Genomic DNA, 18,465 nt, shown 5'->3' with positions numbered 1-18,465 from the left:
GAGTATCATGCAAAAGACCAAGAACCATCCTACATACCAATCACATAGACCTTCTCTCCTTCCACGATGTGCAGTGCTTCCTCATTCTCTGCCTCAACAGCCTGAATACAGTACATATCGTTTGCATCTTCTGCAATAGTTTTGAGAAAAGAAATTTGTAACAAAAGGCAATCCCTGACAGCCGCGTAATATTCAAACTTACCCTCACGGATAATTTTCAGCGATGCCGTTTCTACACCATCAAATCGAACGCCAAGCGATGACAGGGAAACAAATGAAAAGAGTATATTAGTAGGTGCAAAACCGACACCAACGTAAATCAGAGAAGTAAAACTGTGAGTATCATTATGCAAGAAGTAAAAACAACTCTGGGTTTTAGTGTACAAGTGAAGTAGGAATGGAAGTAGTGGTAGTAAAAATAGTAAAATATTGTGAATAGTATACAATCGTTTTCTAGTCTACCAGGAACGTCCGGTGGAACATCTCATTAAATCCAAAACCAATCACCACACGATAGGATTCACTCGATAGAGATAGAGTGGCAGAAGAAGGAGAAGAAGAAGAAGAGATAGAGTAGGTAAGGTAAAGGATAGGAGCCAAGTAGTAGTAATAGTATAGTGGACAGTAGATGGAAGTAGAGCATAATTTACAGAGTGTTGCAGGTATACAAGGGTAGTGGTAGCGGTAGTAGTGCATTTTTGCTAGTGTGTGTTTGCTTTTGCTTTGTGCTTTATACAAGTTTTGGTGTAAGATCTGTTTGATCTGTTTGACAGTTTGTGTGCAAGCTGAAAAGAGTAGAAGGTAGAATTAAGCAGGTAGAAGAGTTCGGTGAAGCAGTTCACCAGGCTGTATATGAAAGAAATTTGTGATGAAATTTTCCTTCCGAAAGAAATTGCTCCAGAACAGTGGGCCAATATTGATAAAGAAAGCTTGTGAAGATCAGCATGGCAGTAAGAGTGGCAGCGATAGAGAAAGTGAAAACTTCGCTATAAAAACCATTCACCAGCAGGTAAGAAAGTAGAAAGTATAAGAGAATAGAAGATAAGAGAGCGAGAGAGTAAGAAAAAGAAAGAGAGAGAGAGCAAGTTCCAAACGTAACCAAGTAAAAGGAATTGATAAAAACCTTCAGAGTATGTTGGTAGGACTTTCTTGGGCTGTTTCAGTGTGAATGATTCTTCTTCGTGTGTGGTGGTGGTGAACTGTGATCTGTTACGCTGCGTCAGATCGAGTGAGATTTCCTCCTCGTGGTGCATGATCAGGTTCTCGAGCTTTTCGCGCCGTCTGCGCAGCTCGATCACCACGTTCTCGGTGTCTTCGTCCTCGTACCGGTACTCTTCCTCCGCGTCCTGCTCACTATCATCGTAGATGACCTCGTACACCACCTCATCGTCCTCGTCCACCTGCTTGATGATGGTGATGTGCGCTTCGCCCGTTTCCTCGCCGTAGCTGTACGGTGCCGGCAGCTTCACCCGGCCGGACATGGAGATTTCTTCGCGCGCGTACGAATCGAGCTGTATCTTGAACTCCTGCTCGATGTCTTCGATGTGCTTGGTGCGCTTCGGCCGGAACGTAACGTTTTCGGGCTCGATGTCCTTGAAGACGGGCCGCGGTTGGCGTACCTTTTTGATCTTCTTGATGCGCACCTCCTCCTCGTCCAGGACTTCGCGCCGGAAGGCGGGCTTGGGCCGGGGGCGCTGTTTGCGCACCACAACGTGCTCGGTGATCTCTTCCTCTGCCGGCACTTCCTCCTCCTTGGTGATCGTAAGCGATGCTTCAACATCTTCGGCTTGCTGCGGTACCGAGGGCTTTCGTGCTACCTTAAACGTAGCCTCTGCCTCTTCCGGCTCCGTAATGGAGGGTTTCTTCTTGGGCAGAGAAAGCTTCGTCTCAACCTCTTCCTCTTCCTCGACCGAGGGTTTCACCTTTGGTTTGCGCTTGACCATCGTCACCTCGTCGACCGTCTCCTTCGGTGGTTTCACAACGTCGAGATCGATCTTTTCGTACTTCTCCAGCTCCGTCTTCGGAACATCCATCTCGAGCAGCTTCTTCGTGATCTCGTCAATATCGTCCTCCTTCTTCTTCTTCGGAACCACCTTCTTCTTGGGCTTCTTCTCCTCCACCTTTACAGGCTCCGGTTCGGCCGGTTGTTCCTCTTCTCGGACGATCTTGAGTGAAGCTTCCGCTTCGTCGGTCGTGTACGGGGCTGGTTTGGGCTTCAGTTTGATCGACTCCTCCACATCTTCCACCTCTTCCGGTTTCGGTACGGACGGTTTCAACACAACCACCTCCTCTGTTGCCGTCTCCTCGATAACCGGTGCTGGTTTCTTCGGTTTCTTCAGCGACACCGTCGCTTCCTGGACCGTTTCCTCCACCTGCGGTTGTTTCTTAGGCTTGATCTTAAACTCAACCTCCGTCTCTTCAATAGCCTCTACCTTCGGTTTGCTCTTCTTGCGTGGCAGCTTCACCTGTGCGCTCTCTTCCGGCTCGATCGTCGATTCCACCGCCTGCTGTGGTTGCGGTTGGTCGTCGATCGTCATCTTCTCCCGCTTGCGCAGATCTACATCGACGCGCTCGTACTGTTCCAGCTCGGTCTTCTCGATTTCCAAATTCAGCAACCGCTGCAGCTCCGCATCATCGTCGATGCTTGCCTTCTTCTTCTTCACAACCACCACCTTTTTCTTGGGCTTTTCGGCCGGCTTCTTCTCTGCCGGCGCTTCTGGCTTCGGTTCGACCGGTTTGAGCGACACCTTGCGCAGGGGCGTTACCGGCTGCGGTTCTTCCACGATGGGCTGTATCGGGACCGACTCGACCACGGTTGGAGCCTCCTCGGATGGTGCCTCAATCACGGCATCCTCTACGATCGGTTGCACATCGTGCACCTCCTCGATTAAGGGCTGCACGGGGACAACCTCTTCCTCGGGGGCCACCGTTTCCACCGGCTCTTCAACCACCGGCTCAACCGTTTCCACATCCTCCACGGGCTGTGGTTCATCGGCTTCCACCTCCTCAATGGTCGGCGGCTCGACCGGTTCCGGCTGCTCCACCTCGATCTTAATGATACGCTCAACGGTAACCGTTTCTTCCGCCTTCTGCGGTGTCGGTTTCAGCGTGATCTGCTCCTCCACCTCTTGTGGGGCTTCCGGCAGGCGTGGCTTTTTGGTGATCTTAAATTCTGCCTCCACCGGTTCCGGTTCGGTCGGTTTCTTGGCGGTCTTCTTCGGCTTCAGTGTTACCTCGACCGGTTCTGGCTCCTCCACTTCGGCCACCTGTGCCGTACGCGGCACCTCAACCGTTTCGACCGTTTTCTGTGGCTTCTTGATGTCTACATCGACCTTTTCGTACTGTTCCAGCTCCGTCTTTTCAATTTCCAGATTTAGCAGACGCTGCAACTGTTCGTCATCTTCAATAGAAGCCTTCTTGGGTTTCTTTATAACCTTCTTCTTGATCACCGGTTTCTTCTCTTCCACCTTTTCTGGCTCAACCGGCTGTTCAACCGGCTTTGGCTCCACCGGAACGGGCTTTGGTTCGTCGGACTTCACAACGACCGCCGGTTCCTGCACGGCAGTTACCACTTCCTCCGGAACTTGTTTCGTTACCGGTTCTGTTGGCTTCGCCGGCTCAGCCGGTGCAATAGTGGGTGCTTCCTCGGGCACAAGTACTTCCTCGACCATCTGTGCCTTGGACACGACTGGCTCCACCTCGGCTGGCTTTTCAACGACCGGTTCTTCAACCTTTGCAGGCACTTCGGTCGGTTTCGCTGCCGGTGTTTCTTTGGGTTTCGGCTCAAGATCAACCTTTTCGTACGTCTCCAGTTCCGTTTTCTCGATCTCCAGATTCAGCAAGCGTTCCAGTTCGGCATCTTCTTCCGGTTTTTTCTTTGGCTTTTTCACAACCTTCTTCTTTACGATCTTCTCCTTCTGTTCCAGTACCTCCACCGGGGCTTCTTCCTTCACCTCCGGTGCAGGTTCTTGTACCGTTTCGATTGGTTTCTCTTCTGGGACTTGTGGAACGGGGAGAGATTCTGTTTTTTCTTCAGTCGGTTGTGGAAGTACCAGCTCCTTGGGCTGCTCCACCTGCACTTCCTTGGGTTTCTTGACCTCCTCAACAGGTGCAGGCACCACCTCTTCAACCACTGGAGCAGGTACTTCAATCGGAACCGGTGCTTCGGGCACCGTGACTGGCTCCTCTGGTTTAGGTTCTTCCTCGGCCGGTGCCTTTGGCTTTTTGATAACCTTCTTGATTACCTTCTTCTTAGCTGCGTCCAGTTCTGCACTATCGGGCACATCCTTTGGAACTGGAAGCGCCATATCACGGTCCGCTTCACGCTCTTTCGGTTCCGTGTCGGGCGTTGGCTTTGTGAATGGTTTCAGCTTAATCTCTTCCTTTTCTTCCTCCGGCTTCGTTGGAACCGGTTTGCGGAACTTGAACTCATCCTCAGGTTCCGGTTCTGGCTTCTTGCCCTTACCTAGAACGATCTTGTGCTCGGGTTCCTCGGGAACCTCGGGCACCTTCGGCTCCTTCGGTACCTTTGGTTTCTCCGGTTCCTGTACCGGTTTTTCCTCCGGTTCCGGTTCCGGCTTCACGTACGGCTCGAGAGGCGTCTCATAGTCTGGAATATCGGTCGGTGTGAACTTTGGCTTTTCCACGCTGCGCTTCTTGCTGTCCATCTCCTCTTCCTTTGGCTTTTCGTCGACCTTTTTCTTTGGCTTCACTTCCTCGACCGTTTCTTCCTTCGGTTTGGTGGGCGTTTTCTTCAGCTTCACCTCCTCGTGATGCTCCTCGTCCGTCTTTAACTTACCCTTGCCCAGCTGCAGCGTGCGCTCTTCCGGTTCATCCTTCGGAGCTTCCTTTTGCTGCCGCTGGTACTGTGGCTTTTGTTCGTCCTTCGGCTCGTCTTCCTTCGGTTCCTTCTCGTACCGCTCAATGTCCAGCGTTTCCAGTTCGGGCTTTTCCTTCTTGATCACCTTTACCTTCTTGATCACCTTCTTCGTACGCTCCACCTCGTCTTCCTCGATGCGCGACAACACTCCCTGACCCGGCCGGGTGTCCAGCTGCACGATCTCGGGCTGCTGCCCTTCGACGGCGAGCTCCACCCGCTCGATGCGGCTCTTCAGCAGTACCTTCGGTACGGCTGGCTCTTCCACCTCCCGCTTCTCTGGTATGACGGTTTTGCGCAGTTTAACTGTTTGTGGTTCTTGTGTGTCAGTGATTTCTGGCTGAATCGGTTTCTGTTCCTTACGTTCGATCTTAATAGGCTCTAGCTTAACAATCTCACCCTTCTCCGGCTTAACCTTCGGCTTGCCGTCGACGTCGATCTTCTCGTACTGTTCCAGCTGCGTTTTCTCGATCTCCAGGTTGAGCAGGCGCTGCAGCTCCTCGTCATCGTCGATGGACTTCTTGGACTTCTTCGTGACCTTCACCACCTTCTTCACCACCTTCTTGGGCGCTTCGGCCGGAGCAGTTTCGACGGTAGCGGCCGGCTGTACCAGCGCCTCTTCCGTCGGCTCTGCCCGCTGCTCTTCCACCGGCACAAGCGACTCCGTCTCCAGCACAGGCTCCTGCACGGCTGCAGCCTCTTCCACCGCTTGCTCTAGAACGGTTTCGGCTGGGGCTGCAGCAACCGTCGGTTTGCCTTGCACTGCCGGCACTTCGGTTGCTCCGATCGTCACATCGACTGGCGTCAGATGCTCCTCGTTCAGAGTGAGCGAAGCAACCGTGTCCGCTTCCTCGATGGACACATCGAACTGATCGTCCACAGGGGCAGCCTCTAACAGGGGCTTGTCCTGTACCGTAGGCTTTTCGGTTGCGTGCTCCGACACATCGCTCGGCGCTACCTGCACGGTATCGAGCGCCAGCGAAGGCACATTGTCCGTTTCCTCGACCTGCTGCTCGAGCAGCTCTTCCATCGGGGCAGCCTCGAGCGTTGGTTTGGCCTGTACCAGCGGCTTCTCGGTGGCGTCATCGGGCACCTCGACCGGTGCGAGCTGCTCTCCCTCCAGCTTTAGTGTGTCGGCCGTACCCGTCTCCTCAACCTGCTGCTCAAGAACGGCTTCGATTGGAGCTGCTTCAAGAATGGGTTTACTCACGATTGGTGTTTCGGTAACGGCGGATGGAATTTCGGACGCGGCCGCCTGCTCTTCCTGCGGAAGCTCGGCTGCCACAGCGTCCGTCTGTTCCACCGCCACGTCCAACACCTCTTCGACCGGAGCGGCTGCCACCTGAGGCTTCAGCGATACCTCCGGCTTCTCCATCGCGGCTTCCGGCACATCGACCGGCTGCACAACATCCTGCAACGGACCGGTCTCAACGAATTCATTCGTCTCGAATGTGTCCTCCTGCAAATCTACGGTATCCGCACCTACGGGGTGGTTGGGAAAGAAAGATATGTATAAGTATGTGTGACAAAAGAAAGAAGGTGACACAAATAAAGACAGTGAACCCATGCTACGCAACGATATTGTGGTGTACATAACGACTTATCGTTGCATAGTAATACTGAAGGGAATGTTTCATCTGCCTTGTTTTTAGATTATCAATTATTCAATCAAGCTCGCAAACTGTTAGATAAAACCGATAAAATAGTAAACTAAAAGTATTTGCTAAGATTATACAACACTATTCTCCTTCCGGCTTCAGTCGAATGCGCATTTGTCGACAGCGTTTACGAAGGGAGATACAAAATACTTACTGATTGGCCGCCTGTCTTCGACTGTGTGTGTGGTGGTATCGAGTGTCTGTTGGGTAGCTTCGTGTCCAATGGCTGGTTCGAGTGGTATGGCTTGTAATGGGGTGACTGGGTGTTGTTTCTTGGAGGCCTTCGACTTAACCTTCACCTGCTGCGGTGCGGTAGGAGCAGGCTCTTCCAGTACGGCTGTTTCGGGAGCAGCCGCCTCAACCGGCTGCTCTTTGACGCGCTTTGCCGGCTCAAAGTCTGTCTTTTCGTAGACCTCGAGCTCCGTTTTGGAAATTTCCTGATTCAGGAGTCGCTCAATGTCCGCTTCTAGCGTGTCCGGTTTGACTGTTTTCTTGATGCGTACCTTGCGCTTCGCGGCACTTTCTGGCTGCGCTGCAGTGGTAGTACTGTCGTCCGGGGTCACTTGTGTAACTGTTACTGTTGCCTCGGGAAGCTCGTCGCCCTTCTGCACGGTCACTATCTCAATGAGTTCTTCCTTGTCGTCTTTCTTCTTTTTGATGATGCGCTTCTTCACTGTTTGCTGCTCAACTGTGCCGGCTTCCGTTTTGACCTGTGTAACCTTAACCTCCTCGGGCAGCTGCTCTATTACGAAATCAAACTGCGGCTGTGGGGTAAGATCTAGTTCTTCCGGCTTTTGGAACTCCTCATCGGTGATAGTTTTCGGCACTACAGCATGAACAATGTCAGGAACGTCTTCAACAATGTCAGGCACCGATTGGGGCGTTTCTTCTTCGGCCGGTTCGTCCAGCTGTTCCTGTGCGTCTGGTTTCTGTTTTGGTTTAGTTTTCTTTATGATCTTTTTGACCTTTTGCGGTGAAGTAGTTTCCACTTCTGGTTCCTGAGGCTTTTCAGCACTAGCCGGGAGAGCCATTTCTCTATCAGCATCTTTAGCTGGCTCTTCATCTTTGGAAGCAGGCTTTTTGAACGGTTTCAACTTGATCTCGGTTGGCTCCTCGTCCTCTTTCTTACCAACAGGAATTCTAAACTTGACATCTTCCTCGGGCTCTTCCGGTTTAGGCTTACCCTTACCCATAACCAACGGTTTCGGTTCCTCTTCCTTTTCGTCCGGTGTTTTCGGTTTCCTCTTGGGCTTTGGCTTTTTCTTTGCTTCCTCCACCGGTTCGTCTGGAATTGGTTCTGGAGCCTTATATTCCTCCATATCAACCGTATAGTCTGGTATGTCAGTGGGTTTATAGACGGGCTTTTCGACATGACGCTGCTTGTCGTCTGTTTCGACTTCTGTTGGTTTTTGCTTTGGCTTCGTCATGGTCTTTTGCTCTTCCGGCTCTTCCTCTTTGGGCTTTTTGGGCGTTTTCTTCAGCTTCACCTGCTCAATGTCGTCCTCATCCTTCTTTAGCTTACCCTTGCCTAGCTTGAGCGTTTTCTCTTCCGGTTTGTCGTCCGAGATTTCTTTAGGTTTACGCTGATACCTGTGAGCTTCCTGGTCGAACTCTTCCTTTTCTGGCTTTTCGTCCTCATAGTCCATCGTTTCTGGCGTTTCCAGTTCCAGCTTCTTGCTCTTGCTAGTTTTGATCTTCTTAATCTTTTTCAGCTTCTCAGCAGATTCTTCTTCCTCAATTCTCGACAGCTCGCCAATTGCTCTCACGGGTGTCAGATCGGTAATGACCGGTTGCAACGCTTCTGGCGGATATTCCACCGCGATCATGCGACTCTTGAGCAGTACCTTGGGAACGACTACTTCCTCTATTTCCTTGCGTTCCGGTACCTTAACCTTTCGAAGCCGTACCATTTGTGGCTGTTCTTCTGGCTCTGAGATAAGCATCTTTTGAGCTTTTTGTTCTTTGCGCTCAATTTTTTGAGGCACCAATACTGGTTTCAGCTTTTCTGGCTTGGGTTTGCTTTCGAGCTCAACCTTCTCGTATTGCTCTAGTTGCGTCTTTTCAATCTCCAAGTTCAACAAGCGCTGCAGCTGTTCGTCTTCTTCAGATGGCTTGTCCTTCTTGGGTTTTTTCTTAACCTTCTTTTCAACCTTCTTGGGTTCGGCTTGCGTCTCTGGAGCTGCTTTGAGCTTTTCTTCTTGTAGTTTCTTGAGCGATTTCTCTTCGTATGTTAAGAATGAATCGTCGTACTCTTCAACGAAAGCTTCCTGTGACTGTGGTACTGCTATTGAAATTTCGCGAGCTACATCAACTTCTGTTAGATCACTTTCAAACATCACAACCGTTTCTGGTACCTCTGCTTTCTCAGAAGGTTGCTCAGATGGCACATCTTCAGCTGCTATGGGTTGTTCTTTGCGGACAGATTTTCTAGTGACTTTCTTTTTAATAATCGCCGTACTTGGCGTTGTTGGCTCTTCGTTGAGACTGTCGTCTAATACCGTGGTTTCTTCTGAAGCAACGGTTTCTTCCACAGCTACACTAGGGATCGGAATCGGTTCCTCTGTAACTTGTGCTTCTGGTAAAGATGTTGGTTTCTTTTTCTTAACAACCTTCTTAGTTTGTTCCGGTTCTTGTGGAACTGTGGTGATGGAAGTTTTGCGAACAGTTTCTGGTTTGGGAAGCTCCATCACCTCCAGCACAGCCATCTCTGCTACAGGCATGTGCAGGGTTTCTTCCACTAGCGTTTTGTGGCGTTTCTTGAGCTCTACTTCAACGCGTTCGTAACGTTCCAGTTCGGTCTTCTTCACCTCGAGATTAAGCAATCGTTCGATAATATCATCCACATCGTCCGTAGTCTTTATCGACTTTACTTTCTTCTTTTTCAACTTTCGAGGCTCTTTCGGTTTAATGGGAGACTCAACTTCCATTTGTTCAATGGTAGCTGGCAGTTCTGGCTGTTCTTCCGATTCTGTGATAGTTATGGTTGTTTCGGGCTGTTGGCCTTCTTCCTCAACCGTCACTACTTCGACTAGCTCTTGCTTGTCGCCAATGGTCTTCTTTACAGTACGTTTCTTAGTAGTTTGCTTTTTGATCTTGCCACTAAGTGTAACCACTTCATTAACCGTGATTTCTTCAGGAAGCTCCTCAACAACTGGAATTTGTTCTTGAGGCATTTCGTACGCGTATTCTTCTGCTAGCTCATATGCTTCCTCCTGTTCTTGGATCGATTCTGGAAGCTCTGGTACATGTTCTTCATCGACTATTTCAATGGAAGGTTTTTGCTCAACGTCCGGTGCCGGCTTGGGTTTGATGGTTTTAGTTTTGGTAATCTTCTTCACTGCACGCTGCACAGATACATCCGAAACTTCGGCAAACTCTGGCTGATCTTCAATCACGTGTTCTTCCGTGTGCTTTGTCTTACTCTTGAACTCCACATCAATCTTTTCATATTGCTCTAGTTCAGTCTTTTTCACTTCCAAATTCAAAAGCCTTTGAATAATGTCGTCCGTGTCATCGCCCTTCTTCTTGATGGTTTTGATCTTCTTTTTCTTAGGTTTGAGGACTTCAACCGACGGAGTCTCCTCAGACACGGTTGGAACTGTTTCAAGAGCCGTCTCCTCCTCAGTCATGGTGACCGTGGTCTCGGGTACTTGATCGTCTTCTTGCACAGTCACAATCTTGACCTCCTCGACCTTTCCGGCCGTCTTCTTCTTGATGACCTTGGTTTTGGTGACGTGTTTCTTGGGCTTTCCTTCCTTAGTGATGGTCTCAACGACCTCAACATGCTCTGGGAGCTCCTCAATAACTGGTTGCTCCATGGGAGTCTGTTCGAGGACCAACTCGTCTACCTCTTCCTGAGGAACTTCTTCGGAGCTGGGCTCGCCTTGCTTGATCTTCTTGACCTTCTTCTTGACGATCTTGGTAGTCTTCGTCTTAAGCGTTGCCTGCATTGGCTCTGGATACTCATCCACAACAGCTTCGAGAGGCTTGCGCTCCTCCTCGAAAGGCTCTGTAACCTCATATGGAACCTCTTGCTCGGTGACTGTGACAGTTGTCTCAGGCTGTTTTCCATCTTCCTCTACGGTAACTTCCTCAGTGACCTCTTCCTTGGGCCCAACACGCTTCTTGATGATCTTTTTCTTAACGACCGTCTTCTTGACTACACCGGTGTCAGATCTGACTTCTTCTACGACTTCTGGATGCTCTTCGATCGTTGTTTCCTCAACCGGTCGCAAGCGCTTCGGCATATCGACATCGATCTTCTCGTACTGTTCAAGCTCAGTTTTGTGCACTTCCAGGTTGAGAAGACGCTCAATGATATCGTCAGAGTCGTCAGTAGTCTTGATGGTCTTGACCTTCTTCTTCTTGGGCTTAGGCTTGTCATCAACTGGTTTGAGCTCGGGAGTTTCTTCCTCGGTTACAGTGATGGTGGTTTCCGGAGCCATGTCGTCTTGTTGAACAGTGACTACCTCGATATGCTCCTCCTTTTGCCCGACACGTTTCTTGATGGTTTTCTTTTTTGTGATCTGCTTTTTGGCTTCTCCAGTGGCAGTGATCACTTCTTGCACGGATATTTGCTCAGGAAGCTCAGAAATAATTACGGCTTGTTCATGAGCAGGAGCCGGTTGAGTTTCAAGCGGAACTTCGTCTTCATCTTCGACAACAACAGTTTCAGTGACCCCTTGTATAACAGTAACCTTAGACTTTTTCGATTTAGCCCTCTTTGTGACTACAGTACGCATCTCGGCCGTATGTTCTGTTTCTCCTGGAATCAGTTGAACTTGCTCAACTGTTACAGTCTCAGTTTGTTCGTTTGCTTGTGTTTGTGTTTGTTTCTTCTTGGGTTTATGTTTTGTGGCGACTTCCTGTACGATTTGAGGTGTTTCTTCGAGTTGTGTGATTTGGAGTAGTGGTGCAGATTCTGTGAGATAAGTAGATACATTAGTTTGAGGGGTAAAGATTGAGTGTTTTGTATAAATATACGAATGTCATGGTGTAAAATATGGAATGTGTAGACATACGATATCATGTAAATGTGGTATGTGGAAAATCTTGAACCTTTAATCTTATCTTGCATAATTTGATGTGAACATAGGTTAGTTAATATTATGTTTACCTTCAATCTCTTCGATCAGAACTTCCGATGGCATTTGAGGAATAGTGTGTGTAATGGTATCATCGAATGTTTCTTCGATTACTGCCCCATGTTCCTTAATGATCTTTGTGTTTTTGGACTTTATGAATGTCTGGTTGTTGTCTGTACATGTTTCAAATGTAGTGATGTATTCAGGAGATGTGTGTTCGTGCGTTTCGGCATCTAGAATAATATGTAAGAATGTTGTAAGTTGTGTGTTGCAATAAATATACAAAAATATGATGCAATGATGTGTGTAGCTAATCTCTTACCCTCAGTATCATGTAGAATAAGTGATTGTGAGTGTGTGTCTTGTGTATCAAGCTGTGGAGTGGTAGTGTGTGTTTGCTTCTTAGATTTTCCTTTTTGTTTCGGCTTGATGGCTTGCAGGAGCTCGCATGGAGCAGGGATTAGTTCCTCGATCGTCGGCCGATCGAATGGTTCCTCAGAAGAGATAGGAGCACTTAACTTAAGAAGCTCCTGCACAATATCATCCGTGTCATTGCCCTTCCTCTTGATGGTTTTGATCTTCTTTTTCTTAGTTTTCACAAATTCAATAGACGGAGTCTCCTCAGACACGGTTGGAACTGTTTCAGGAGCCGTCTCTTCCTCAGTCATGGTGACCGTGGTCTCGGGTACTTGATCGTCTTCTTGCACAGTCACAATCTTGACCTCCTCGACCTTTCCGGCCGTCTTCTTCTTGATGACCTTGGTTTTGGTGACGTGCTTCTTGGGCTTTCCTTCCTTATTGATGGTCTCAACGACCTCAACATGCTCTGGGAGCTCCTCAATAACTGGTTGCTCCATGGGAGTCTGTTCGAGGACCAACTCGTCTACCTCTTCCTGAGGAACTTCTTCGGAGCTGGGCTCGCCTTGCTTGATCTTCTTGACCTTCTTCTTGACGATCTTGGTAGTCTTCGTCTTAAGCGTTGACTGCATTGGCTCTGGATACTCATCCACAACAGCTTCGAGAGGCTTGCGCTCCTCCTCGAAAGGCTCTGTAACCTCATATGGAACCTCATGCTCGCTGACTGTGACAGTTGTCTCAGGCTGTTTTCCATCTTCCTCTACGGTAACTTCCTCAGTGACCTCTTCCTTGGGCCCAACACGCTTCTTGATGATCTTTTTCTTAACGACCGTCTTCTTGACTACACCGGTGTCAGATCTGACTTCTTCTACGACTTCTGGATGCTCTTCGATCGTTGTTTCCTCAACCGGTCGCAAGCGCTTCGGCATATCGACATCGATCTTTTCGTACTGTTCAAGCTCAGTTTTGTGCACTTCCAGGTTGAGAAGACGCTCAATGATATCGTCAGAGTCGTCAGTAGTCTTGATGGTCTTGACCTTCTTCTTCTTGGGCTTAGGCTTGTCATCAACTGGTTTGAGCTCGGGAGTTTCTTCCTCGGTTACAGTGATGGTGGTTTCCGGAGCCATGTCGTCTTGTTGAACAGTGAGTACCTCGATATGCTCCTCCTTTTGCCCGACACGTTTCTTGATGGTCTTCTTTTTCGTGACTTGCTTTTTGGTTTGACCAGTTTTGGTGACGACTTCGGTAACCTTGACCTCTTCTGGAAGCTCCTCAATTTCAAGAGCTTCTACAGCAGTCTGAGGTATGATGTCCAGTTTAGGCGCTGTTCCGTCGACGTGTTCGTACGGTTGCAGTTCTGTGCTAGTGACTTCGAGCTTAAGCAGCTTCTGAACAATAGTTGTCGTATCCTCTCCCTTCTTCTTGATGGTTTTGATCTTCTTTTTCTTTGGTTTGAGGACTTCAACCGACGGAGTCTCCTCAGACACGGTTGGAACTGTTTCAGGAGCCGTCTCCTCCTCAGTCATGGTGACCGTGGTCTCGGGTACTTGATCGTCTTCTTGCACAGTCACAATCTTGACCTCCTCGACCTTTCCGGCCGTCTTCTTCTTGATGACCTTGGTTTTGGTGACGTGCTTCTTGGGCTTTCCTTCCTTATTGATGGTCTCAACGACCTCAACATGCTCTGGGAGCTCCTCAATAACTGGTTGCTCCATGGGAGTCTGTTCGAGGACCAACTCGTCTACCTCTTCCTGAGGAACTTCTTCGGAGCTGGGCTCGCCTTGCTTGATCTTCTTGACCTTCTTCTTGACGATCTTGGTAGTCTTCGTCTTAAGCGTTGCCTGCATTGGCTCTGGATACTCATCCACAACAGCTTCGAGAGGCTTGCGCTCCTCCTCGAAAGGCTCTGTAACCTCATATGGAACCTCATGCTCGGTGACTGTGACAGTTGTCTCAGGCTGTTTTCCATCTTCCTCTACGGTAACTTCCTCAGTGACCTCTTCCTTGGGCCCAACACGCTTCTTGATGATCTTTTTCTTAACGACCGTCTTCTTGATTACACCGGTGTCAGATCTGACTTCTTCTACGACTTCTGGATGCTCTTCGATCGTTGTTTCCTCAACCGGTCGCAAGCGCTGCGGCATATCGACATCGATCTTCTCGTACTGTTCAAGCTCAGTTTTGTGCACTTCCAGGTTGAGAAGACGCTCAATGATATCGTCAGAGTCGTCAGTAGTCTTGATGGTCTTGACCTTCTTCTTCTTGGGCTTAGGCTTGTCATCAACTGGTTTGAGCTCGGGAGTTTCTTCCTCGGTTACAGTGATGGTGGTTTCCGGAGCCATGTCGTCTTGTTGAACAGTGACTACCTCGATATGCTCCTCCTTTTGCCCGACACGTTTCTTGATGGTCTTCTTTTTCGTGACTTGCTTTTTGGTTTGACCAGTTTTGGTGACGACTTCGGTGACCTTGACCTCTTCTGGAAGCTCCTCAATTTCAAGAGCTTCTACAGCAGTCTGAGGTATGATGTCCAGTTTAGGCGCTGTTCCGTCGACGTGTTCGTACGGTTGCAGTTCTGTGCTAGTGACTTCGAGCTTAAGCAGCTTCTGAACAATAGTTGTCGTATCCTCTCCCTTCTTCTTGATGGTTTTGATCTTCTTTTTCTTAGGTTTGAGGACTTCAACCGACGGAGTCTCCTCAGACACGGTTGGAACTGTTTCAGGAGCCGTCTCCTCCTCAGTCATGGTGACCGTGGTCTCGGGTACTTGATCATCTTCTTGCACAGTCACAATCTTGACCTCCTCGACCTTTCCGGCCGTCTTCTTCTTGATGACCTTGGTTTTGGTGACGTGCTTCTTGGGCTTCCCTTCCTTAGTGATGGTCTCGACGACCTCAACATGCTCTGGGAGCTCCTCAATAACTGGTTGCTCGATGGGAGTCTGTTCGAGGACCAACTCGTCTACCTCTTCCTGAGGAACTTCTTCGGAGCTGGGCTCGCCTTGCTTGATCTTCTTGACCTTCTTCTTGACGATCTTGGTAGTCTTCGTCTTAAGCGTTGCCTGCATTGGATCTGGATACTCATCCACAACAGCTTCGAGAGGCTTGCGCTCCTCCTCGAATGGCTCTGTAACCTCATATGGAACCTCATGCTCGGTGACTGTGACAGTTGTCTCAGGCTGTTTTCCATCTTCCTCTACGGTAACTTCCTCAGTGACCTCTTCCTTGGGCCCAACACGCTTCTTGATGATCTTTTTCTTAACGACCGTCTTCTTGACTACACCGGTGTCAGATCTGACTTCTTCTACGACTTCTGGATGCTCTTCGATCGTTGTTTCCTCAACCGGTCGCAAGCGCTTCGGCATATCGACATCGATCTTTTCGTACTGTTCAAGCTCAGTTTTGTGCACTTCCAGGTTGAGAAGACGCTCAATGATATCGTCAGAGTCGTCAGTAGTCTTGATGGTCTTGACCTTCTTCTTCTTGGGCTTAGGCTTGTCATCAACTGGTTTGAGCTCGGGAGTTTCTTCCTCGGTTACAGTGATGGTGGTTTCCGGAGCCATGTCGTCTTGTTGAACAGTGACTACCTCGATATGCTCTTCCTTTTGCCCGACACGTTTCTTGATGGTCTTCTTTTTCGTGACTTGCTTTTTGGTTTGACCAGTTTTGGTGACGACTTCGGTAACCTTGACCTCTTCTGGAAGCTCCTCAATTTCAAGAGCTTCTACAGCAGTCTGAGGTATGATGTCCAGTTTAGGCGCTGTTCCGTCGACGTGTTCGTACGGTTGCAGTTCTGTGCTAGTGACTTCGAGCTTAAGCAGCTTCTGAACAATAGTTGTCGTATCCTCTCCCTTCTTCTTGATGGTTTTGATCTTCTTTTTCTTAGGTTTGAGGACTTCAACCGACGGAGTCTCCTCAGACACGGTTGGAACTGTTTCAGGAGCCGTCTCCTCCTCAGTCATGGTGACCGTGGTCTCGGGTACTTGATCGTCTTCTTGCACAGTCACAATCTTGACCTCCTCGACCTTTCCGGCCGTCTTCTTCTTGATGACCTTGGTTTTGGTGACGTGCTTCTTGGGCTTTCCTTCCTTAGTGATGGTCTCAACGACCTCAACATGCTCTGGGAGCTCCTCAATAACTGGTTGCTCGATGGGAGTCTGTTCGAGGACCAACTCGTCTACCTCTTCCTGAGGAACTTCTTCGGAGCTGGGCTCGCCTTGCTTGATCTTCTTGACCTTCTTCTTGACGATCTTGGTAGTCTTCGTCTTAAGCGTTGCCTGCATTGGCTCTGGATACTCATCCACAACAGCTTCGAGAGGCTTGCGCTCCTCCTCGAAAGGCTCTGTAACCTCATATGGAACCTCATGCTCGCTGACTGTGACAGTTGTCTCAGGCTGTTTTCCATCTTCCTCTACGGTAACTTCCTCAGTGACCTCTTCCTTGGGCCCAACACGCTTCTTGATGATCTTTTTCTTAACGACCGTCTTCTTGACTACACCGGTGTCAGATCTGACTTCTTCTACGACTTCTGGATGCTCTTCGATCGTTGTTTCCTCAACCGGTCGCAAGCGCTTCGGCATATCGACATCGATCTTTTCGTACTGTTCAAGCTCAGTTTTGTGCACTTCCAGGTTGAGAAGACGCTCAATGATATCGTCAGAGTCGTCAGTAGTCTTGATGGTCTTGACCTTCTTCTTCTTGGGCTTAGGCTTGTCATGAACTGGTTTGAGCTCGGGAGTTTCTTCCTCGGTTACAGTGATGGTGGTTTCCGGAGCCATGTCGTCTTGTTGAACAGTGACTACCTCGATATGCTCTTCCTTTTGCCCGACACGTTTCTTGATGGTCTTCTTTTTCGTGACTTGCTTTTTGGTTTGACCAGTTTTGGTGACGACTTCGGTAACCTTGACCTCTTCTGGAAGCTCCTCAATTTCAAGAGCTTCTACAGCAGTCTGAGGTATGATGTCCAGTTTAGGCGCTGTTCCGTCGACGTGTTCGTACGGTTGCAGTTCTGTGCTAGTGACTTCGAGCTTAAGCAGCTTCTGAACAATAGTTGTCGTATCCTCTCCCTTCTTCTTGATGGTTTTGATCTTCTTTTTCTTTGGTTTGAGGACTTCAACCGACGGAGTCTCCTCAGACACGGTTGGAACTGTTTCAGGAGCCGTCTCCTTCTCAGTCATGGTGACCGTGGTCTCGGGTACTTGATCGTCTTCTTGCACAGTCACAATCTTGACCTCCTCGACCTTTCCGGCCGTCTTCTTCTTGATGACCTTGGTTTTGGTGACGTGCTTCTTGGCTTTCCTTCCTTAGTGATGGTCTCAACGACCTCAACATGCTCTGGGAGCTCCTCAATAACTGGTTGCTCGATGGGAGTCTGTTCGAGGACCAACTCGTCTACCTCTTCCTGAGGAACTTCTTCGGAGCTGGGCTCGCCTTGCTTGATCTTCTTGACCTTCTTCTTGACGATCTTGGTAGTCTTCGTCTTAAGCGTTGCCTGCATTGGCTCTGGATACTCATCCACAACAGCTTCGAGAGGCTTGCGCTCCTCCTCGAAAGGCTCTGTAACCTCATATGGAACCTCATGCTCGCTGACTGTGACAGTTGTCTCAGGCTGTTTTCCATCTTCCTCTACGGTAACTTCCTCAGTGACCTCTTCCTTGGGCCCAACACGCTTCTTGATGATCTTTTTCTTAACGACCGTCTTCTTGACTACACCGGTGTCAGATCTGACTTCTTCTACGACTTCTGGATGCTCTTCGATCGTTGTTTCCTCAACCGGTCGCAAGCGCTTCGGCATATCGACATCGATCTTTTCGTACTGTTCAAGCTCAGTTTTGTGCACTTCCAGGTTGAGAAGACGCTCAATGATATCGTCAGAGTCGTCAGTAGTCTTGATGGTCTTGACCTTCTTCTTCTTGGGCTTAGGCTTGTCATCAACTGGTTTGAGCTCGGGAGTTTCTTCCTCGGTTACAGTGATGGTGGTTTCCGGAGCCATGTCGTCTTGTTGAACAGTGACTACCTCGATATGCTCCTCCTTTTGCCCGACACGTTTCTTGATGGTTTTCTTTTTTGTGATCTGCTTTTTGGCTTCTCCAGTGGCAGTGATCACTTCTTGCACGGATATTTGCTCAGGAAGCTCAGAAATAATTACGGCTTGTTCATGAGCAGGAGCCGGTTGAGTTTCAAGCGGAACTACGTCTTCATCTTCGACAACAACAGTTTCAGTGACCCCTTGTATAACAGTAACCTTAGACTTTTTCGATTTAGCCCTCTTTGTGACTACAGTACGCATCTCGGCCGTATGTTCTGTTTCTCCTGGAATCAGTTGAACTTGCTCAACTGTTACAGTCTCAGTTTGTTCGTTTGCTTGTGTTTGTGTTTGTTTCTTCTTGGGTTTATGTTTTGTGGAGACTTCCTGTACGATTTGAGGTGTTTCTTCGAGTTGTGTGATTTGGAGTAGTGGTGCAGATTCTGTGAGATAAGTAGATACATTAGTTTG

General features: G+C 49.0%; 1 protein-coding gene across 1 annotated transcript in view; it reads right to left on the bottom strand.

Moving 5' to 3' along the window:
* The window catches only part of LOC121593820 (titin-like), a 158,880-nt gene that overhangs the window by 7,082 nt on the left and 133,333 nt on the right, over nt 1-18,465 (bottom strand). The window contains 7 exon segments of the mRNA XM_041916522.1: nt 38-130; nt 203-232; nt 1,124-6,358; nt 6,689-11,455; nt 11,651-11,851; nt 11,941-17,259; nt 17,262-18,437. Coding sequence (XP_041772456.1) covers nt 38-130; nt 203-232; nt 1,124-6,358; nt 6,689-11,455; nt 11,651-11,851; nt 11,941-17,259; nt 17,262-18,437 — 16,821 coding nt within the window.

This window comes from Anopheles merus, chromosome 2L (genome assembly GCF_017562075.2).
Source record: "Anopheles merus strain MAF chromosome 2L, AmerM5.1, whole genome shotgun sequence".
Classification (NCBI taxonomy): Eukaryota; Metazoa; Arthropoda; class Insecta; order Diptera; family Culicidae; genus Anopheles; species Anopheles merus.
Note: the sequence above shows the minus strand (reverse complement) of the source record. Positions and strands in the feature narration are given on the sequence as shown.